General features: G+C 50.0%; 1 protein-coding gene across 3 annotated transcripts in view; it reads left to right on the forward strand.

Annotated features, from left to right (window-relative positions):
* BSN (bassoon presynaptic cytomatrix protein) overlaps nt 1-23,974 on the forward strand; it is a 96,464-nt gene continuing 72,490 nt past the window's right edge. For all 3 annotated transcript variants that reach the window (XM_055709826.1, XM_055709827.1, XM_055709829.1), the window contains exons 1-2: nt 1-244; nt 23,115-23,514. In XM_055709826.1, coding sequence (XP_055565801.1) covers nt 78-244; nt 23,115-23,514 — 567 coding nt within the window. In that variant the 5' untranslated portion in view covers nt 1-77. The remainder of the gene's footprint in view (nt 245-23,114; nt 23,515-23,974) is intronic.

A 23,974-nucleotide genomic window follows, 5' to 3' on the forward strand; every position in this document is an offset into this window, starting at 1 on the left:
CAGGCGGCGATGGCGGCGCGGGGCTGATGGCGGCGGAGGCGGCGCTGCGCTGAGGGAGCGGTCCCGCCCGGCCCGCCATGGGCAACGAGGCCAGCCTGGAGGGCGGCGGCGATGACGGGCAGCTGCCGCCCGCCGCCGCCGCCGCCGCCGGGGCCCCGCCGCCGCCCGCCGCCGCCGCCGCCGCCGCGCCGCCTTCAGCACCGGGCGGCGGCGGACAGCTCCCGGGCAGCGCGCCCGGGCCCAGGTCAGCGCGCGGGGGGCGGTGGCAGCGGGGGCGGGGCAGGGGTGCGGGGGGCAGCGGGGGCGGGGCGGGGGGCTCAGGGCGCGCTGGGTGCGGCGGGCGGGCGGTGCAGGCTGGGTGCGGGGGGCGCACGGGCGGCAGCGGCCGCTCGGGTGCGGGGGGCGGGCGGGGCGTGCGAGGGGCGCGCAGCCCGCGGGAGAGCGGGGCGCGGCGGGGGAGCTGGAGCGGGGCTTGGGGGGTGACAGAGGCCCCGGGGCAGGTCGCGGCTGGCGGTGTCCCCCGGGGGGCGGCAGCTCGGCAGCACCCGCGGGCGCCGGGGGGGGGGGGGGGGGGGGCAGCGGTGCGGCCGAGGGCCGGGCCGGGCTGGGTCAGCGCGCCCCCCGCAAGGGGTGCGGTGTTTCGGGGGACGGGAGAAGAGCGGGCGCTGCCCGGGGGATAGGGACCCGGCAGCGAGGGCCGGGGCGGCCGCGGGGTGAGCGGGGTCGGGAGGACCGAGGGACGCGGTTCACGCTGGGGGTCGGTGCCGGCGGCACACGGCTCACGGCGCCGGGCGTGCGAGACGCCCCGGGCACGGCCCCGATCGCGGACGCCCCGACCGGAGCCGGCACCGCACCGGAGCGGCCGTTATGTAACGGGAGGGACGTGCGGCCCTGCCGGGAGCCGCTGGTGCAAACCTCGCCGAGCCGCCCTCCCTGCCAGGCACCCGGAGGGAGATGCAGCGGCAGCGGGCGTGGGACTGGAGTTGTTCCTTTAAACCAGCCGATCCTAAAATACCACCGTGTCTGGAAACACAAACACGAGGAGCAGAAAGTTGCACGGGGGGATGCGGGGGACGCGTGGCCGAGGTGGCGGCGCTTCGGGCTCACCTCGCCCGTATGGTGACAAGTCGTGCTGGCGGTGCCCGTCGCGTTACTCCGGATGGGAAAGTGCAAGCGGCAGCCGGAGCGGTGGCTGCAGCCTCTGCTGGCCTCTCGCTCCCAGCTGCCGGGCTGCAATCACGGCTTGCAGGCTGCACCGTGACATCCAGGCGGGATTCAGGAATCCTACAGGGTAGCCAAGCTGCAGCCAGGCTTCTCTTGCAAAAATCTGTGTTATCTTATACACAAGGACCATAAGAAAACACCCCTGAGTGAAATCATGCCCTTTGGTCTTTATGTTTTTCCCTGTTTGCTCTTGCTAAGGGGTTACGGACCCCTCTGCTTCCGATTCTGCCAGCGAGAAGTTGTTCACAGGCTGCTTGTAACAATTTAAAACCAAATTCCTGCAGGGCTAGTTGGGCCACTGTAACAAAATCAGCGGAGGGAGCCGTGCAGATCTGCCATCGCTGGTTTTGGCACTGCCGCGGGGCTCCCCCTTCACTGCCCAGGGGCTGTGTTTGCTGTTGCAGGGGGCTGGGGGTCCCGGGGCACACGGGGCTGGCGGGGTGCAGGAGCACGGTCCTGCAGTGCTGACCGTCCACACTCCTCTTCTGCTGGGAACAGGCTGGTCATGCCAGCCATGCCTGAGCCCTCGCACGCTGAGCTGACGCTCCCACCCCTCCTGGGGAGCTGCTGCCAGGGAGTTACATTCCCTTGCAATTAATTAACGCAATTAAAGAGGTGGGCCGTGTGGGGCTCTGCGGACTGGCGGTGAAAGCTGCTGCAGAGCTGTGGTGGGATGAGGAAGGTGATGATCTGTACCAGTGTTTAAAAACTGAGTGCGGGGTGGGTGCAGGGAGCTGGGATAATGCTGAGGGATTTTCATTTAAGGTAGCGAAGAGGAAACGAAGGAAAAAACAGGCCTCAGGAAGAAAGTCGTCTTTACAAGGTGCTGGAGTGGGGTAAGACAGACCGGTGCTGTGAAGGGTTTAGCAAAGCACAGCTCATGCTGAGCGAGCTGCGAGTGTGCAGTGCACAAAGTGCTGCTCCAGAAATCCCAAGCGACAAGGGAAGGGAAAGTGAATTTCTGTATCTTTTTTCTCCGAATTAAGCAACCTAAATCTGTATACCAGCCAACAAAAACTGTAGTAGTGTTACTTTTCTGTGTAATTTTTCACAGCTTGCTTTGTGTTATACAGGGCAATAGTCTGAATACCTTGTATGTGGCACACTGGGTTTTGGGGTCTTGTGCTTAAATTTGTAGCAATTATTTTCAAGAACCTGTGCGTACGCTATAGAGAGACTTAAGAGACGTCTTCCCACCGGGTTGCAACGTCTACCACTATTTCTAAACTTTGATTTTCTGCTTGCATGCGCTGGGTGAGGCGCAGCTCAGCCGGGGAGCAGAGGTGCTGGAGGATGAAGGGAAGATGGGTGCTGTGCTCAGCTCTGAGACCGTTTGGCTCTGCCAGTGGGGTGCAGCTCTGAAAAAGGCAAGCGTGGTGCAGGATTGCATCAGGCAGGGCATTGTCAGCACAGATGAGAACCCTTCTTACTCTTCTTCAAGGTGCTGCTAGAACCTCACTTAGGGGGGTTGTGCCCAGCTCTGGTGCTCAGGCAAGGTGATGCTGAATCAGAAGAGGGAGGGAAAGGTTACTGCTAGTCTGCTTGGACAAATGGAGCCTCTGTTGCCTGAAAGGAGATGAAAAGATGGACTGTTATTAACCCGCAGGATCAAAGGAACACAAATTGGTTGCGGATGCATTCAGCCTGAAAACTTTCCAGCTGCCTGGCAGTGGAGTCCTGGTCTGCTCCACCAAAGAGAGCCCCTAAGCAGGGAACAAGCTCATTTTACGGTGCAGCTTGATGGATTGATGAAAAGGGGCTGGATGGCAGAGTAGGGATGATCCCAAGTTCAGAAAGGTGGCTTGGGGCACAGCACTGTAAGCGCCTGGTTTCCCTGGTATCCTGAAGAGAGACTTTGTTGCTGCTTCTGATTATATTTGTCTGTGCCTGATTTATGCGCAATTCATTCAGGTTTTCAGTCTGGAGTGGAGCTCATAAAAGACACTTTTTTGACACCTGGATGTGTGAGCTAAGGCTGAAGGATGGGAGAGGGGAAGAGGGTCGGTCTCCTGGGAAGCACTGAGGACCAGCCATAAACACACAAGCTGTCTGTGGGAGCAGCGGTGCTTTGAGCATCGCTTTTCTCTGGAGCTGGGAGATGCACATTGCCAACAGCTGGGCTGGCTGCTGGGCTTCAGGGTTGAGGGGAAGCTTTCTCCCATGGCGTGCCGGCAGGGACCACTGGGACCTTTGTTTTCTGTAATAAAGAAGCAACTTTACTGAATACCCGAGAATTTCTCAGTCTTCAAGGTAGGCTGGCTGCAAGTTGGAGGTCTTGAAGTGACCGAGGGAGGTTTCCAGTACTGGGTGCTAGCACCTCCCGCACGTGCTGCGAGAGCTCCCCCGAAGCCTTCGCTTGCCTTGGAACGTCAAGTGTTGATCCTCTTTACCCTGCCGTACATTTAGCATCGGTCTGTGGGGCAAGTGGTGGAGCTTGAAGTAAAAAAGTGATGGGCAAAAGTATAGTAGAAGTAGGACTGAAAGAAGCAGCCCTCCGAATTAGAGAAAATAGCTTGACTTCAGGGGAAAAACATCAGTGCAGTTCAGATGCTCTGTTCTGCCCTTTTGGCAGCTCACTTGCGTTTGCTGGGTAGAGGCTTGTTTTCGTGCCATAAGTACCATAGCAATAATAGGTAATAAGTATATACATAAAATAATAAAAAAAAATAAATCAAGTTTGCCCATTTCTTTTTAAATGGGCACTTTTCACAAGCTTGCAGAAACAAGTAGTCGATGTCTATTAGAAATAAAACGAGACTGCGTGGTGGAAGGCCAGGCTGTGGACAGGGCTCGTGCCTGGCTGCGGAGCCAGCTCTGTATTTGTTCCCATGTGCTGCTGTCCCCGGAGAGACTGAACCCTGAGCAGGACGGTGCAGAGATGTTACCATCAGAGGCATCGCTGGAAACCCTCAAGTATTAAAATAGGTTTTTCGTGGCCTTTTGCTGAACTTTAACTGGCGTTCTGGAAAAGACTGCCACGCACCCACGCTTACTAAGTATTAGTTTATTCACTGAAAGATGTTTGGAGGGTCAAGAGGGAGCTGAGGCTGGGTTTGAGGGAGGCGGGGAAGAACAGATATGTGATGTTTCAAGCTCATAAAACTTGTGTGAGCAAAATAACAGGTAAAACAAGGTGTACAAAATGGATCAAATGAAAATATTTGCAGTGTTAAATACCCCACTGGGCTTCAGTTCTCCTTCCTCTCCCATGATGGGCAGGCAGTGTCAGCTGCAGCGTGTCTTCCCTTTAGCAAGTGATGTTTTGCATACTTCTGATAGCTCTGACAGCAGCCGTTAGGCCACTGAATTTAGATGGCGCAATTCTGGATGCTTAAGTAACTCCAAAACCGCTTCTGTGAATGTGCTCATCAATATTCAAAATGTTTGGCATCAAATATTAATGCCTTTATTTCCAAAACAAATACACAGATTTGCAATCTGCTTCACAGGTTGGGGTTTCTCGCTGCTGACACCAGCCTGGGTGTTATGCTGCAGGCATGCCTCAGCACCCTGTGCTTTTGCTGTGCAAGAGGCTCCGGGATGTACCTGCGGTGCCTGCTTCTGCTCAGACAGCAAGATGGGCAAGAATTTGGAAGGGTTGATTTCCTTGGCTCTGCTGACTTTTGCTGGTTGAAAAGTTGGAGGACTTTTTGGCTCCTTCTTGCACAGTTTGCAGCGATGTCAGGGCTGCTTACGGTGTGCTGAAATTCTGGGTACCGATGGCCAGCTCCTTCTGCTGATGCTCAGGAGCGGTGCTGAAGCCTGAGCGACTGCATCTGTTGGGGCTGGTGGGACCCTCCACACCACAAGTTGTGCCGAGCAGCCTGATGGGCTGGCTTCTGCGTCTCCAATGCTCCCGAATAAAAGCTGTTTCTTTTCCCTGCTGTGTGAATCGAGGACATACTTGATGCTTCCCATCATTTTTCCAATTCAGTGCAAACAGGTGTTCAGTGCTGTGGCATATTCCTGCAGTTTATACCAGTTCGGGGAATACTCGATGTGCATCTGGACACCTACCTGCCAGAAAGATAAAGCCTGCCTGCTGCAAACCCTGCCTCTGCACAGCCTTCTTCGCTGACTCCCCACCTGGCACTGGCACTGGTGCTCACCGTTGGCTGAGGGTGTTTCTCTAGTCATCCTTTTGCAATACCAGATTCATTTCCTAGCGGGTGAGATGGAGGATGTGACAGGCAGTCAAGGTGCAAATGACGCTTCCTAAAAGCAGGTAGCTCAGCGGGGCGAGCTGGGCTCCATGGCAAAAGCACTCTGGTTTTTCATAAATGTGGAGATGAGGCAATTGTGTCATCTTGGCTGATGAGCGGTGCTGCTTGGGTTTTTTCAGCTGTTGAGTGACAGCCAGTGCTGATGGTCATCCCGGTCCCACACATTGTAAACTGTTATGAGTGTTGCACGTATTTTCTTGAGCTTGAGACTGTCACTGTTAAGCTGTCGCTGTATTTCCAAATGTCTGTTTGAATGACAGATTTGTTATTTTCGCATCAATCTATGGGCGCAGGGTTTTTTTGTCTTTTTTAGTGTCTGAAAGTGCTGAGCTTCGGCATGACCCCAGAGCACTGCTGCACAGCCTGTCAGTCATCGCTGGGCATGTCGTACTGCTTTTCATGTCACTGACACTGAGGAGTTTTTATAAATCCTCACGGAGAACACCCATCACCTCCAACGAGCTATTGAGGTGCCTCCAAGAGGCAGCAGCACAGTTGCATCCTATAACCGCTGGCCTGTGCTTTACAGCGAGGCTGGAAGGCATATTTCTGGGGGGCTCCTCACCTGTACTCTGCTCATATTCAATGTCAAAGATGACTTAACTATGCTGGCAGTGGTATCTTGCTGACTCTTGGCCTCTTTATGGCTTACTGGTGTGTGTTTGATAGCGAAGATAGAGCCTGGCCCCATTACAGATGGGACAGTGGGTGGATGGTGCAGGAGACAGCAGCTCCCTGCCTGTGCTGAGCTCCTCAGAGGCAGAGGAACATCGTCCACCAAGCCGTGTCTGAATGCGAATTTTTTTTCGTTTTGCTTTCTCTTTTTTTGAGGAGTCATGGTTTGGCTTGAGGTGAGAAGTGATGGTATGCTGTCCAGCCTGACTTGCAGCACAGGGTAATAAAAGATCATTGTGATGACTAAAAAAGCAGAACAAAATCTGGAGTTTGGAGGTCCCAGCTAGCCAAGTGGCAATGAAATGTATGTAAACAGTGAGCATAAATAAGTGTGGAAGCAAGGTACCAGAGGGTGTAGTGGGATATATGATCATGGAAGACTTAAAAGCTTCACCTCCTAAAATATACAGTCTCCCTCAGCCCCAACCTATAGTTTCTGTGATGTACAGCAGATTAGCACTTCTTACAGGCTTTATTCCTCCCGAAGATGTGATTAAATAGTTGGTGCGTTCTCTTTTGTCAAAAATGATTTGGTCGTGTTTCTAGGTCTTTGTCTATAGAAGAAAAATGTGTGTATATTTAATGTGGTAAAGTGCATTAGGTATCTTCTAAGAAAAGCTACAACAAAACCCAGCTCTTTCCTGCCCAGTCGGTCCCCAGACCTTTCTCCTACCCCCATCCTCAGTGTCTCCTGCAGCAGCAGTCCTTATCGAAAGCCCGTTGCGCACAGGTTCCTCAGCAGCCTGCCCTTGCCCTCCTCTCGTGTCCTGACGTTACGGAGAGCATTTACACCTTTACCCAAGAGCAGCCAAGATGAACGTCTCCGCTCGGAGCCCATTAGTGCTGGCTGGTGATGGATGCAGTTGTCCAAGAGCCAGGTCGCTGTAACAGGGTGTGTAAGGTACCGGTGGGCAAAGGCAGGAGCACAGGACCAGGGGAGACCTCTGGGCCGTGACCCACTGTAATGGTAGACACCATTAGACACCCCATTGTATGGTCCCGCTAACAGGGTAACAACTGGGATCGTACATGAGATACTCTACTTTGCAAAGCCAAACTGCAGCGTTGATTTGCCTGCAGTAGTCCATGTGTTCAAGACATGCGGCTGTGGCTTAACTTCCATGTGCTTTCCTGAGGGATAACGATGCCTTCAAGCCCAGGTGTGTTCAAGGACTTGGATTTGGGCTATACTGGCCAGCCAGTTTTGCAGCAGGGAGCGATGGTGACCCATTGCTGGTTCTGCAGCCAGGTGATGGGGCATGTCACATGGCCAGGACACAATGGGGCAGCCCTTAACAGGTGGGTCAGGACTTGAAGCTGATGAAGCCTTTGGAGATACCCTTGTCCACTATGCCCCTGTCCTCTGCATTCACAGCCAGACAGCAGGTGGTACAGGAGGTAAGGAAGGGACATCTTACGGACACCAAGTCAGAAGAAACCGTCGCAGTTGGGCGGTGACTTCTTGAGTTGCAGCAAGCTCTGTACAGGCTCCTCTGGCCCATGAGAAGCTCTTCTTCTCCCTGAAGACTGTCGAGGCCATCCCTGTGGGTCTCAGTGTTTTATCATTCTTTGTCAGCAGGCTTCGGTGCTGTGCTGTGACTTCTGCCCAGGATGTCCTGCAGTTCTAAACCCCTGTGAGAGGTGCAGGCTGCCAGCTCCTGCCTACAGCTTGCTGCCCATCACGCCTGAGTCACGGAGCCTCCGCTGCCTGAGCGTGCTTAGCTGCTTCTCGCGAGAAGAGCATCTCCTGCCCTCCTCTCAGAGGGTTTCCCCCTTTTTTAACAGCCGTAACACAACCTAGAGAAGGAGACGCTGTATGGAAAATGCATCCATGCTGCTTGAGAAATATTGCTGAATTGTGAGGTTTTTTGAGCAGGTGTGACTGACCGTTCTTCGCTCGGCTCCGGGACCTGCCAGGGCCGCAGTCTCTCAGACATAACAAAGCCATTTCCCACCCTGAATATCTTTTGAGTGGGGGTTTGACAGCTCCTCTGAAGGCCAGAAAAAAAGTCCCCGTGGACCAAAGTCTTGATGGGTGCAGATGTGACCAAATTCAGTGTTTCAGCCGGCGCGGTGGGGTTGCCGTGCCCCCCTGCAGCCGCCCCAGGGGCTGGAGGCAGAGGTGTCTCTGTAGCTATTGCAGGGTGGGGAGACCTTCAGAGGCCACATGTCAATAACTGGGAGCAGCCTTTTTTCTTTTTTTTTTCCTTGCCTGCCAGTAGAATATCGCTTTTTAGCCTGTTTTGAGTCTTTCCTGGTGTTGGGGGCTCACAGGCTTCTCCAGCTGCCCAGAGGGATGTGAGGCTGACGCCGAGCTCCGAGCCTGGTGCCGGTGGATGGACATCCCTTTGCAGGATCAGTGTTCTCTGGACTGTAGCATCATGAAAGTGGAGATTTATGTTGGAATTTGTTTATGGATTTTGAGCTCTGTTAGGAGATGCTTGGAGTATGTGACCTCTTCTGGCACGGCCTCGGGGTTCTCCTTCTCAGGATACCTTGTCCTTGGAAGTTGTACATGGGAGTGAAGTCAGTGTGAGATGTGTCTAATTCAGCTATGAAATGGATTCGGAAGGGTCCTGCCCCTTTTACCACCCCCTGTGAGACCCCGCTGGGTCTGCCATGGGCTCCCCAGGATGAGAGAGACTCCGCTGCTAGCTTGTGTGCTTCCTTCATCAGTCTAGACATGAGGAGTATGAAGAGGTTTAATGTCTGCAAAGGGCTGAAATTGTGCATGGGAATTACTTTCAAAAATTGACATGTTGTAGCTGTTAACCACTTTTTTTTTTTTTTTAAGTGGAAAAAACCAGAGTGCTGCCTGCGAAAAACAGTGTGGGGTTTTTTTTCTTCTTTTATCTCCTGAAAAAAATATTCACTTATAACTCATAACTTCACATATCTATAAAATAGAAATAGTTGAAATTTGGAAATATATAATAGGTTCTTAAGGGACTTGGTAATTTGCCTTCCTCTTGTGAAAAAAACAAGTCAGCTGATAATACAAAGCTTATGAAAGGCTTGGGGAAAATGCAGTACTGAACTAGATCTTTTTCCATGTTGACTCCGAACTGTACTTTTTCCTTTGCTGAAACATGAAATTACTTTTAATTTATTTTGTTCCTATTCTAGTTACATAAACTATTATTTGATTGTACAGCTGGACTGAAAAACTGTAGGAGGTCTCACATTTAGGATTTTGCTGCCTCTTTCTCATTAAGCCTACAGACTGATTTCTTTAAATGCACCTATTAATCTTCTTAGGGAGACAAATTGTTGTTTGGTTGGGTTTTTTCTTTCTTTTTCTTTCTTTCTGGTGTTTTTTTTTTTCAAACACTTAACTCCCAGCTAAATGCCAGAGTAAACACTGATGGTTTGAGGCTTTTGCAGGTGTGTCTGCGCTGCCGCTGGGCCGTGCGATGCTAGCACGCGTTGCCCTGGCCAGGCTGGGTTTGATCTAGTTAAGCACCTGAGGTGGTCACAGCCTAAACCATTCTCATTGCACTTGGCAATAACCTCCAGGTCTATAGGATGGACTAGAGCATTTTTTTTCCATTTTGATGCTGCAGTATACTTCTGCAATAGCTTGTCTATGGTAACTTCTGTTGTGTTGTTGATTTCAAGTTCAGGACTTGGGCTCCCAGAGTGGGACCCGTTGATGTAGTCCTTGTAGGACCAGCAAGAGGGCACAGCAACAGCCAAGCACGTTGGACAGCAACAGCTACGTGTTGTCCCTGAAGTGCGCACGTTTCCCATGTTTCCTCTGACGTACATCAGCTTTGCTATCTTCTGGCCACCGATGGTAAGCCACCATATTCTGGGTTTCTTGTCACTCATTCACAGCAAGCTTTCTCCATGGACCTGGCAGGTGTTGGTAGTGATCCTTTGGACCGCTGCCCTTGCGGTCCTTCTCTGCTCTCCTCTATTCCTCTGCTGGGAATCCTCTTAGGAGGGTGGGGAAACCGCTGTCAGGCTGCTCCCGAAACGCATCCGTGGGCTGCGTCTGCTCCGATATGAACCTGCGAGATGTCTGCAGCAGATAGTGCTGGAGCACACTGTGTCAGGGCCAGGCGGCAGCGGTAGCTTTCCGTAAGCGCTCCCGCCGCCGGCATACGTGAGGAGGCGATGCTGGGTTCTGCTTACGCCGCTGTAAATCGCTCTGTGCGGCTCGGCAGCTGCCCTGGCCATCCCTGTGTATTTAGGGCAGCTCTATAGTCCCAAGGAGTGGAAATTTCCAAGCCTTCTCCTTTTCTCCCCTGTCTGCAAGTTATTGTGGATGTTTTGCCTGGGAATCCTGTAGCTGGGGAGCACGCAAGGAAAGAGGGTTGCTTCCGTATTTACGCAGAGTGGAGATCCTTGAGTCTGCTGGTCCTGCACGGCAGCCGCCGCCTGCCCTCCTCCCTCTGGGTGAGACCCCACCACCGAGGGCTGGGCAGGAGGAAGGCAGCAGAGGGGGCACGTGGTCCTTTGCTGTCCTTTGAACCTTCCATGGTGGTGACTTTCAGAGCAGGTAAAGTCTGTTTACCCCTTTACTAGACTAGGCTTTGATGGGTTACACTGCAGTTATGACAGAGCATCAGTGCTTGTTTGGCTGGAAAAGATGGTCCGTCTTACTGTGTTATGTGCCATCAATTGCCTTAACCTGGCAAAAGTAAAGCAACTGGAAACATCACTCTGGGAGAAAACTCAAAAGAAGTACCCCCTTGGGCAGGGTTTTTGTACTTATCTGCCTTCCGCATCCTGAGGTATCTTCTAGCTGCACTAGGGTATGATTCCTGTTGGCTATACTAGTCAGTTTCATCCAACCCATGGTGGTAATTACAACTTAACTTTGATTTATTATTAACTCAAAATACAGTCCCAAACACTCTGAATTAGCAAATTTTCATGCCTTTCTTTTCCTTTGAAATATGCAAACAAAATCAATTAGCTGCTTTGGGTAAAAATAAAATGCCTTCTACTTATCAACGTATCCAAAACCTGGTTCACTTATCAAGTGAACTTCTCAGCCTTAAATTTCACCTGCTTCCATTTCTGCAAGGTTAAGCCTTTCAATGGGACCACGAGGACAGATATATCACACGGGCAGATGCGTCAGTCTCTTTGGGGACAAATGTTCTGGTCTGAGGTATGTGCGGCAGGGAAATGCATGTGGGGACAAGGCGCCTCAAAGGATTGCAGACACTGGAGAAGTGTTTTCCTTTGATCCTTTAAAGAATTGGGCAGGGGAATTTCCGACTCTCCTATTTCAAAAGTACATTTTAACTGAACAGCTTGAAATATTAAAGTTGATAGTGTCTCTGACAGTATTGGTAATGTATTATTCTTTGGGTTTCCTTTATCTTTCCTGTTGTGAATAACACACAGAAATGTAACTAATTCTGAGTTTGGTTTGCCAGTCACATTTGAGCTTCTCATTCAAATCTCTGAAAACCAGAAGGTGCAAATCTAAGACACACAAACAACTGCATTGACCCTGTCCTGCGCGAGGCAGCTGTGGCAGCCCCGGGGCAGTGTCCCCAGCAGGGACTTGCAACCACAGTCTCGCCTCCAATGACAGACATTATTGGACTGCGTGTGCTGGTGAGGAGAACGTCAGGGATGGAGAAACTTCCACAGGTGGGAAGTGTTTCTGACCGATGCAGCCTCATGTGATGTTTTCGTTAAGTGGTGCCTGGCCGTGTTGGACACGGAGCTCTCCTCCCCGCAGTGCGGGCTCGTCGGTTTTGCCGTGAGCCCCTCTACGTGCATGGTGCTTGCAGCTCTTTGGCTAGGGCATGAGTTGACTGACCACTGTTTCCTGAGTCCCTGCCCAAATAATCCTCTCTTGAGTGCTCTTCCACACCTCAGATGTCAGCTCTCCGGGGAACCTGAGGCAACAACACCCACCACAACAAATCAAGGACCTAAATGGCCCCGGGGAGGAGTTAGAGGGAGAATTATGAGATGGCCAAAATGCTGGGAGGTGCAAAGATACAGTTGGAGGGTGGATAAAAATGCTACAGTTTTTCACAGACAAACAAAAAACCCCCGTAGGTCCTGTGTTTTGTTTGCCAAGGCTCAAACAAATAGGGGTGCAAAGTCAGGATTTTTCTGCTGCTGCTCGCTGCAGTCACCAGAAGCGGTTTGTCTCTCCGCAGCACGGCAGTCCAGTTTCCTCTCCTGGAAATGGCAGTTTTAACTGAGCTTTTCTTTCCTTTTTCTAAAAATACAAGCTGGTTTCTTTCTGGTATGTCATTACCGCCTCTTTTTTAACAGCACTTCTCTTTCTGATGGATCTTCCTATTTTTTATGCCTGGAATGAATGTTGCTCCTCGTTCCGGGCTAAGTTCGGTTGACTCAAGCTGTCACGGAGATGGATAATGATACATTTTTTTGCATCAGCTTTTAATTTTGGAGCATGGGTGGAACTCATCCAAAAAAAGGGCCCTGCAGTCTTCCCAGCTTCTTAATGGTTGAATACAAACTTCTTGCTGCTGGAGGTTTTGTAGAAGCATGGGGACCCATGGGTGCTGTGAACAGGACCGTGAATGCTGTCCTGGTGGGGCCAGACCCCTGGCATTGACCCCTCTTTACGTGCCAGCAGCAAACCGCTTGCGTGTCAGAGCATGCACTCGCAGTGGGCCAACAGCTGCAGAATCCCTCTGGCTCCTGGGCTGGATCAAGCCTGGAACTCAAAAGGGAGCCTTGCGAAACCGGACCTTCGCGCCACTCTCCAGGGGGGGAAAAAGCCAGAAGCAAGTCAAGGGAATGGGCTGCCTCTGCTGTTTTCTTAGAATTGCTTTCCAGAATGCATTTTTCCCAAAATAATTGAATTGTGTACTTTTTTGGAGATCATTCTATATTTGTTGATGAGCATTACATTGACATTTGCTGAGAACTTTCCAAAATGGCTTGAAGAACTCTTTGCATAGCAGCAAGATCTCATTTAGAGCCCATCAGTACGCATGGCTATGGTTGTCTTACCTTCTATGCATTACTCTGCATTTCTTGACTTTGGATTTCACCTGCCACAGCATTCTGAGAGATCCATTTCAGGAGAGCCTTCCAAAGCTTCTTGCATTCAGTTTTAGCTTTGAATACTCTGTATGAATTTGCGTGGCTCAGCAAACTTGTCCCTTCATTATTCCCCTCCTTCCCAGGCCATTTATGAATATATCCCATTTATCCCATGGCAGGGTCCTGCCTCTCTCCCTGGGAAAGCCTGACCATCTGCCTCCATCTTTGGCATCCTAAACTGTGATCAGTTATTAACCCATAAGAAGGCTTCCCCTTATTTCACCATCTTTTACTTCTTTCCCCCCCCCCGCTCCTTTCTTTCTAGATTTTTATCCTAATTATTTCTTATACTGATTTTTCAGACTAAACCTGTATATGAAGCGGTTGTGGGAGCCCTCATAAATTTCTCCTTAGCAAACAGCGTGGCAAAGGTTGGATTTACCTTTTCTTTTACAGTCTTGCATTCCTTAAATATTTCTGTTGCATTTCAGTCGTCTTTCAGTTTTCCAGATTCTTTGGCAGATTTCCTATTTCTGAAGTCTTAGAAAATCTTTTTTGGTTTGGCCCAGTTTATGAGTTGTTTCTTAAGAGATTCTTTTGTATGCTGAATTAGGTTTTTAAATTTGATTTGTCAAAATGTTGGGGGGTTTTTTGGTTTTTCTTCCTCATCTAGATACAAATTTTACTTTTACTCCTGTAGCCTTATTTGCTCCACTTTTTAATTATATTTCCATGTTATGGCCATGTCTTAAACCCTTCCTTGTTAGCGTATGCTTTGCCTGAGGCCCTGGTATGCTAACAGGTGCCATGGAAACTTCCCTTTCTTACCCTTCCACCTGCTGCTTTTTAGTTCTTTTTAACAAACTTTCTCACTTTTTCTGATTAATTTCTTTCCCCCCACTAAATCTGAATATTAGAGTAGTCATGTGTATGTCTGTGGTTTTTGCAGCCCTGCAAATAGGTTGAAGCTGGATCTGTTATGGTCACTTACTGAAAGCTTCTGGCATCTCAGAGCAGGTGCCGTGCGTGCGTGCGTGCGTGTGTGTGTGTGTGTGTGTGTGTGTGTGTGTCACAGGGCTAAGTCAGGAGCAAGCAGCTTTATTCTGCATTGCTTTAGGGAATAGTTAACAACCTAAACAAAAGATTGTATTGCTGCCAATTAAAATCAGAGAGGCTCTCCGGGGAGGGGGGAGTTACAATCATAGATTTACAAGATAAGCTTTCATGAACCTGTGCCATAAAAATTCCTTAGCTTCATGACGTGGTTTATCTTTTAGCTTTGCTGGCTTTTTATAAATACAGTGCGGTAATTCATGCTGTTAGTTTCGCTGGGACAAAGGTCTTGCGTTACACATGACTGTGGCAATCGGCTCTTCTACCATTTAATTGCTAGAGCTCGGTTAGGAGATGTAAGTGGATGGAGGCAGAGGGGAGCGGTTGCCTCTTGGCTGGGGTACTCTACCCGTCATACTCATCCTTTCTGGTGCCTGCAATATTTTCAAGACTGTCATGACCCCTTATAAATTATCTAATTTTTAACATGCATAAGTGACTTGCTCGCAGCAATGTTGGACTGGGGAAGGATACAGAGGCCACACATCAAACAGTCAGGTGGGAATCACATTGAAGAGACGCCTCGAGCCTGCACCTCACTGTGACTTCTGGGGACATCTATCACCATTTCAGCTGCCCTTTCTCTACGTGCTCCCTGGTGTTGGTCGCAGGGCCATATCTCTGTGGCAGGGCTCTTCATCATTCCTTGCAGACCTTCCAAGTCCTGTAATAAAGAGGAGAGGAGCTCTGCAGGCAGCAGCCTGCTTTACTCTCCAGCCTGCAGCATCGCTCGAGCGTGGCCACCCCCGGTGCTCGCCTGAATTAATGTGGAGGTTGGTGCACTCGGCGGGGGATTTAATGAGCCTGCAGTTGGGCAGGTGGGCTGAGCATCCTCCCCTTCGGCAGCACCCTTGGGGCCAGCGGCTGGGGTGCCTGCTGCCTCCTCTCCTTCCAGCTCCCCCCACAGGCTCCAGGGCTGGTCTCCGCCTGCACTGATGGTCCAAAGTTGACCCACCAACTGCACTCTTTCGCTGGAACAGCTGCCGTTCCTCCTTGCTTTACATCTTCCAGGTACTTACTAAGTGCCCAGAGAGATGCAGATGTTGGATGAGAAATCCTGGGGGTCTCTCTACTAGCTCCATGTTCACCCCAGGGACAGCGTTGCTGCAGGCACGGTGAAGCCAGGGCTCCTTTTGTTGCATCTGTGCCCGCTGCTCCCAGCAGCTGGCTGTACCGCTCCTCTGCTGCCATGCAGCTAATTGCAACACGAGCAAGAAGTGGCTTCTACTCTGTCTCTAGAAGATTTACGTGTAGTTTTCTGCTATCACAGGGGAAACAGATTTTCCCTGACACCAAGGCAGAATGGATATCAGACACCCCACTTATCCCTGAGAGATTTTAATGCTTTGAAGTTCAAGACCATAAATGTTCTCAGCAACAGTTGTATCACTTGAGGAGGAGACCCATTCACATCTCTTAACCTTCTGTGTGCCTGCTCCTGTAGAGCTCTCTCAGAAGAAACCTCTTTGATACATATTGGACTGAGATCATCACCTGCAGGCTCTTCTGTCATGCCAGTTGCTGGTGGCTCTGATGGGCTTGGCCAAGATCTTGACAGTGGTGGCTGCACATTTCAGGTGTTGGCACTGAAAGAGCAGCTCCCCAGAGCAGCATGTTGTGGTCGTCAGGTCACTCAGTGACTTTCTGGCTTGGAAGGGCTTGTGAGAGATATGCAAAAGCCTCCCCTGACTCCAGTTCAGGGCTTGGGGTTCATAGAGGCTGCTCTGAACTCTGTGGGGATCAGCTGCCTTGCATACAGCACAGATGTTCATCGTGGTCTACATAGGGTGACTAGTAGATGTCAGACCTTGGGATTCTCTGGAGAGAAGTTTGGGGATGCCGGGCGGGTGGGTGTGAGCAGCCCTTGCTCTGGTTTTATGTTGCAGAGTGCCCTAAGGGAGATTGCTCTTAGCTCAGCCAGGGCCAAGTTAGGTGTAAATTGAGTATTTACTTGCTATGTAGCAAAATTAGAATAGAATAGCAATAGCATAGCTTAGTTGGAAGGGAGCTACAACTGTCATCTAGTCCAACTGCAGCTGATCATGATTCACAAACATTTACAAGAAGGCATCGCGCAGGCATGAAAATAAGCAAGTAAATATTTATTTAGAGCTTAAATCAGTCATAAACCCCTCTTTCGGTATGTAGGATTCAGCTAATAAGATGGAAGATGCTTCTCAACAGCTGTGCTTCGTACAGCAGCGTGAGCGACACTGATGCGTTAGCCTGTGCTGATTCTGTTGAACTAGATGTGATGCTGATAAGATGGAGCATAACTGGTTTGTGGTGGACTGAGGCTTCTCCTAATCTTGACTTTGCAGCACACCTAGTCGTGCACTTATGACATGGATGTAATCTGGAAAACTTCTCGTTCTTGTTACCTTTCCGTGGATTGCGTAGACTTCTGCATTTTAAACTAAGGGGAAAGCTGGCGACAGCGCTGAGCGTATCTTCTGCAAAACCAGGGGCTGGAGGCGGAAGATGGCACACCGTGCATCGCAGTGCTGCTTGCCCCATGGCAGCATCGTGCTGGGACGCAGTTCCTCTGGGAAAGGTCGTTTGTCTGGTGCATTAAGTGCGAGCGGCTTATACCTGTGTCTGCCCCTCCTTGAACCCCAGCCCCGGTGGGTTTGTTTGCCCCGGTGGGCAGAGGACTGGAGATCGTGTTCCCCTACATTGATGAGAACGGGTGTGTGGGTGGGGGTTAGGGAGCCAAATGTTTGTCCAGACTGGGTGAAAGCCTTGAGCAGGAGCTCAAGTGTTCAGCATCAGGAGACAGATGTTAGGGCTGCCTCGGTCACAGGAAAAATGCCTGAGAGAGGCTGCGTCTTATTCGATGGGGATAAAGCAGCCCTGGAGCCCAAAGCTGCAGGGAACAGGGTTTTTCCACTGCTCAAAAGCAAGTCCTGAAAGACTGTGGCCTTTCACAAGAGTGCTTGCGTTGCCACCCAATAAAGTATTTCCTGAGAGTTTCTAGTCAGCATTTCATATGTTCTATTTTGTTTTCAGCTGTGTGGCATTCGCTGTTGTTAAACCATCCAGTACACACGTTTCCAGCATGAACTCCTTCCTGCAGGAACATAAATGTAATTAAGTCAGGGGCACTTGGATTTAAGCAGGTGCTGATTTTTAATTCTGTAATTGCTTCTTTTTTTGTCAAGGCAGGGTCTGATGCGTAATTCCCCGTTGGCTGTGGCACCTTTAGAGCTGCAGAGCTGCCACTGATAAAACTCCCAAGCTCGGCAGATGTTTTGGCATCGCTAACATTAGATTTTCAGTTCACGTCGCTGAAACTGGAGACCCTCCACATCAGACGCTTCTTTTTCTGTTTATTTATTAAAAGGTCGCATGTCCTATTTTCTACTGTGACTTGCTGATAGGCAGTATGTGGTAGCTAATATTTGGTATTATCCCCCCCAGTTCCTATGCCGACCCATAAGTGTTAGGAATTACATTTTTCTGAGTCAAACCCAGTGCTGTTTTGACCTAGAGTGCAACTGCCCTTTTGCTTAGCTACCTGGTTTTTTTTTTCTAAATAGGTTATATTCAGTGATTCTTAGAAGCAGTCATGTGGATGTTCACATCAGGTTTCAGTCGAACCAACTAGGTCAAATCTCTGCTCATAGCTGAGCAGCTCTAATTCTTCTTCGTTAATGCAGCCTCCCTCTTTTGGGTGTGAGTGTCTACGCACCTCTCTTTTCATGTTTTAATTTGTTTGCTTCTCACACCGTTGGTTTTACCACAGGTAAGCAGTCATTTGTTTTCCCTCTCTTTCTGCTAATACAAAAGACCTGCTTGTCCCCATTTGGTTATTTTTGATATAAATGTGAAGCCAGGAGCTCTCTTCCACAGACAAACCCAGCTCTTCTTTGGAAAGCCTGAGCAGGGCATGCCCTTTGTGAAATGATGGTGATGGTGCTATTTGTATTCATGTTCTTTTTATATACCATAACACAGTAATTAGATCAGTTGCCCAGCGAGCAGGGACCCATTTCAGCTGGCACCAGGCAGAGAAAGGGATGCAATCCATGTTTCCCAGATGCATAAAAGGGCCGCAGCTCCTGAAAGATTTACTTGGACCAAAAAAGCCAAGCCCTTGTGGATGTGAGCACTGCCGGGGTTTGGTGGCAGCTGAGCAGATGGATGTAGCCAGTGTGTTCAAGGAGGGGCACGTGAAATCAGGAGAAAACCAATAAATGAGGAGAAAACCAATGCACATGCTCTCTCTTGAACTCCTCCACACACCACGCCTGAACAAGACTTGAGTTACCAGCCATGTGTGTAGATTTTATGTAGTATTATTATTACTTGATTTTATAGCAAAGGTGTTAATGGTGTGGCGTTTACCTTGTGATGGTTATTGCTCCCAAGTTAGCACCTTGTGTGAAAAAGGACCCACTGACATCTCTTGGGATGCTGGCTGCAAGCTTGGGTCTTGGCTTTACGTGGCACCAATGAACCTACTTGAATTAATTAGAGCAATTCCCTTCTACAGGCCCTGACTTCACCTAGGAATTCCCAAATGAGAAGGCTGTACCAATTTACTGGAATGGAGTTGTAAACCAACGCTCTGTCGTTGTATGGCTTTCATCTCTCCTGAAGCTGCTGACAGCTTTTCACTGTCACTGCCGTGCCATCGAAAGTTAGGTTTGGGGCAAATAATTTTTTTCTGATTAACCAACAAACAGTCTAACGTGTGTTTTGGCTGTAAATAGGATTTTGTTTTTAAAGCCTTCCCAATTCTTGTTATTTCAGTGAAAAACCATCATTTTTACAGAAGGGAAAAAATCAGGCATAAAAAAATCAGAGGTGCTTGTGACATCTTACACCGCTGAGCTCGATTTTGTGAGGAACGGCTTTGACCCTTGGTTTTCATTGTGCTGTTCGTGTTTCTGATCATCTCGGTCAGCTTTTCCCTCCTAGTCCTTCTCCATCTCCTCCCAGCCTTTCAGAACGTTTGCACCAGCCCTAAGGGGCAAGGTGAGCGTCATATCCTGAGTGGAACAAGGGAAGTTCTGCACCTTCTTAATCGCAGTTAGCGGCTGGAGGGGCAGACCTGGGCACAGGTTGATCTCTCAGCCTGGTTTTTAGCTCTGGGCTCCGTGGCGAGTGACCTGGTGGTTCAGCCGCCTCCCCTGCGCAGGGCTGAGGGTTAGTTTTTGTGGGTGCTGGGCGATGCTTTGTGCCGAGAGATGGGCAGATCTCCCTTCCACCGGGCAGGGAAGGTGGGAGCGGCGGCGGGGGTGTGCAGCAAGAGCGGGGAGCGGAACCCGGGCTGCTGGCACTGCCCCCCGTGCTCCTGCGTAGGGGGATGCTGTATTCCCCCTGCGGAAAGCAGATCCCAGCACTGAGCTGCCGTGGTCGGCTCGATGCCCCGCATTCAGAGGACTGTCGGTTCAGCTCCAACAAAGCTGGAGAAGGTCGGGCAGGAGGTGGAGGAGCAGTGGGTGGCGGTGGGATTGCTGAGGCTGGCTGGGCTGCGCTGGGGCAGGCGGCTGGTTATGGCTTGGGTGGGTGCTGTGTCAGCTCCGTGCTGGAAAATGGAGGGAGTTGTAGAAAGCAAGCAGAAAGCCACTGGTTTTCAATTTAAAAATAAATAAAAAAATTACAGAAGAAAACAGAATCTTCCCAGCTGCTCAATCTGCTGGTGACTCTGGGCAGATTGATAGAGCTGCCTGCCTGACCTTCTCTTTATAAAGCATTAATAGATAGAATATAATAACTGGAAACTGGTATAATTGTTAATGAACTTAGTCAAATGCACTTGATATTCTTTACTTGAACAAAATTGTAACTCTGTTGGTAACTGCGAGAGTGCTGCTGGATTTGGACCCTGCAGAGGCGTTTGACTGAGTATTGCCCAATATTTCTCATTCAACAATTAGGGTGTTGCAAAATCAATACAGCCCCCATCAAACAGGTGAAGTGCTGCCTTATTAAGACATCTGAATTTAATTGTTAATGAATGATCTAGTGGCATTGGGGGGAATTCCTTTGGAACTGGTTAGCAGCCCAATGCTAGTTAATAGTTTTGTCAGTGATATAAAAGGCTGTAATGAGAAAAGGAGATGAGCTGCAGTTTGGACTTGTGTAAGAACAGAAAAAATAAGATTTGTAGATGGGTACAAGACATTCAGACACTGGAGCATCCTAGCAAAAGGTGCAACAAGCATGGGCCTGTGTCTGATTCCATATGACTATTCTCATGTTCTTTCCTGGGGCATCTCTCTTTTATTTATTTACTGTATTTGACAGACCAGATGACTCCTTCTGGACTTAAAATTTCACAGACGTGTTCAATTCGTGCAAGTGAGGGACAGCCCAGCCTGTGTCACGGGAAGGCTGAGGCACCTTGGATAATTATAAAATAAATAAATGCAGTGGTGATACAAGTGCACAGAGTGAAACGGCTGCTGGGAGCGGGATGGAGGTGGCACATGGCATTTCTTTGCACATGAGAGGGTGAAGGGAGCTGGGAGGGAGCTCCATCCCAGGCTGGAAGAGCATCTCTGGAGCAGCACAGCGAGTGCCCAGTTGCCCTCCTCCCTTTTCTGTGCCAGGAATGATGCTTAAGGGAAAGTAACAGCACCTTGTGTATTTTTTTTTCTTGTGGGTTTTTGCTTTTTCAAGAGAGCCAGACTCTGTTTTGGGTAGGAAATGTAGTGAACTTGTCTATGCCTTGTGTGACAGCTCCTCTTGATGGAGTGCAGCTTCAGAGGTACAGTGCTTCTCATGTTGATCTGCTGCAAAGAAGTCACTAAGCAAAGAATTCACTTTCTTTAAAGAGAGGTACTTGAACTAAACAAGCCAGACTGCTAGCACTACAAAACCAGCTGCAAAGATGGGTGGTAACTGCCAACAGACTGCTCAACACTTCTGCTGTGGGCAGCATCTGCAAGTTTTCCCCATTTTTCACTGAGCTGGGAACTGAAACTGTGGTTGAGTGGTGTTTCCATGGTCAAGGCCAGTTTTCGGTGGCAAAGAGTTTTTTCATGTCAACTGGGGAGAAAATAAATTGAATTTTGAAGTTTGCAGTGGGATAACCATTCTCTTGTTCCAAACAACAGTTATTTGACCATATATACATTAATCTTTAAAAGTAATGTTTTTTAAATGTTGTTTAATACATCATTAGGATAGTATGTGTTTTAATACATAAATGCTGTTTTCATAAGAATTAAAATTAAGGAGAGTAAATGTATTTTGCTTTCTGACAGTACTTTGTCCTGGTGCCTGGGACTGAGCTCTCCCATCCCCACCAGCCACAGATGCCATGTGTTTTATGGGGCAGCAGCTTTGCAGCCCTCAACATGAGGAGGCAAATCCCCGTTCTGAGCTCAGGGGTCAGTATCAGTGATGGAGGAGCAGTGCGTGCAGGTGACACGGATTGCAAGCGTCTTGCTGTAGGGTCAGGTGTGGTTTGCTCTTTAGTTTGGAGCAGATCAGTTACTCCCTTATTGCTTTGCTTTATTAGTATTGTGCAATTCCTACTTCAGAGAATTGGGTTTCAGTCTGCAGCTGAAAAGTATTCCCAAAGTGCTATTTTAATATTTATTTTCATCCAACTTCCCATTACTGTGGCAACATGCACTTTGAATTTCATTAGTTTTATACATTTAGGTTCCCTTTTTAAACCTTTTTAAGGTCAGACCCTGCTTGGGTAAATCAACAATTTATTAAATTTGAGATTCTGAGTAATATTTTTCCTTAAACAGATGTAGATCACAGGTAGTGAGGGTATTAGGGCTTCTGCTTATTTGAGAAATATTGTGGGCATTACTAGTAAGCACGAGCTCCAAATTATTCTGTAGTTTGAATCTGCAATGGAAGACATTTCCTCTTTCTCATGCACTTGTGGTCCATCAGCAGCATGTTACAAGATACCTGCATTGAAATCTCGTGGGCGGTGGGGTGTGCAGGATCTCGTGCCGTGCTCTGCAGCACAAGACCTCAAAGCTCTTGCAGCTGAAGCTGTCCCAGAGCTCCTTGGGGTGGCAAAGGACATACATTATGGGGTGCTGAGCATCCTACACAGGCTGTGGGACTGCTGCCTGACCAGCAGCAGGTGTGATGCTGAGCTCAGGATTGGTTCTGCTAGGTGGCTGTGCTTTCACAGGGAGGTTTCATAGTCCTGTCCTGGTGACTTGATGCATCCCAACTGGTTTTCTGCCCAACGAAGACTCACATCACCCAGAAGATGGTTTTAGCAGGGGGACAGCCAGCTCATGCAAGCCCTTGTGCTTCTGGCTTTAGTAATGATTACTAAAGCAGACCTGATGCCTTCTCTCTTAATTTCCCATTGCTGTGGCCCCTGGGAAACAAGCCCTCAGTTGCTTTCACCTGTGGCTTGCACGGGGGCAGTTTGGCAGTCGGGTCCTGACCCCTTCCCTTCAATAAACAGGGCTCTTTGCAGGTGTTCAACTTCACAGCCAGTCGTGAAAATAGGTTGTGAGAGGACGGTTTATCACGCTTTGGCCAGCTCCCTGCAGACCTGTGTTGCTGCCGCCTCCTTGGGCACTGGTTTGTGCTGGGCAGGTACTGGGGAGCCCCGGCTGGCAGGGGGGCTGAGCTGCCCCCAACTTCTCATTCGCGTTTTATGTGCAACTTTCTGACTGAAGTTCAACTCGGAATATGCCGAATAATTCAATTACATCTCTGCTGCTGGGTTATATAAGACAAAGCTGAAATTGTGCCTCATTTTGTAAGGTAAAGTGTTTCCTTCTGCTGACCCGAACGATTTCCCCACCCCGTGGAGTGGTTTCGCTGCGCTGGCTGGGCTGGGGCTTTGGGGGGCTTGAGGGGGCTGTAGGTGCTTTCTGCATTGACTGGCATCACTTGAATGTACTGAACTTGGGCTTATTGTGTGTGTTTTTAATGACGTTTCAGCCCGCTGAGGAGACCAGAGCAGCTGGATCAGGCCGCAGGCCAGCGGTCAGCGCCACCCCCCTTCGCCCAGACGGTGCCCAGCTCCCAGAGTCCCCAGGAGATGAGGGGCCGGGGCCAGCCCGGAGTGCCGGCAGAGGGACCGTGGAAGATGCTGCAGGTGGACGCTAGGAGCCAGGGCTCGGGGAGGTCTTCCTCAGTGTCCCCAGACCGGGGCAGCACCCCTACCTCTCCCTACTCGCTCCCACAGATTGCCCCCCTCCCCAGCAGCACGCTCTGCCCCATATGCAAGACGACGGAGCTGACCTCCTCCCCCGGGCAGCCGAACTTCAACGTCTGCACCCAGTGTCACAGCAAAGTTTGCAACCAGTGCGGCTTCAACCCCAACCCGCACCTCACCCAGGTAACGCTGCCTTCCTCGGGCACCCCCCGCTGGGGTGGGGTTGGGGGGTGGCTGCTGCCAAGGCTTGCAAAGAGAGGTTCTGGCTTTCTGCAAGCAAAGCACTGACCAACAGCAAGGGCTCTGCTGGCTAATCAGGGGATAATGGTGATAATGTGATCTTTAACGAGACCCAGGAGGTAATCAGTTAAAAGGAAATGGTAGATCACTAGAGAGGTTCAGTCTCTGTTACTGGGACTCCAGAATTTTTGGCTGGGGTCCACGTCCACAAACTTGTCCTGAAATCGAAGGACTCAACAGCAGGAGGGGAGCAGAGGGGTTGCTGGCAACCCCAAGGTGTTGAGCATCTTAGACCCTGACTCATCCCAGGTGATGATGTCTTGGTGGCGGATGAGTTTCAGACAGCATCATGCTCGGCAGCAGGAGAGAAGTGTGAAGTCGTGCGCAAGATGATGCCTTGCTG

The sequence above is a fragment of the Falco cherrug genome, chromosome 4 (genome assembly GCF_023634085.1).
Source record: "Falco cherrug isolate bFalChe1 chromosome 4, bFalChe1.pri, whole genome shotgun sequence".
In the NCBI taxonomy this organism is placed as follows: Eukaryota; Metazoa; Chordata; class Aves; order Falconiformes; family Falconidae; genus Falco; species Falco cherrug.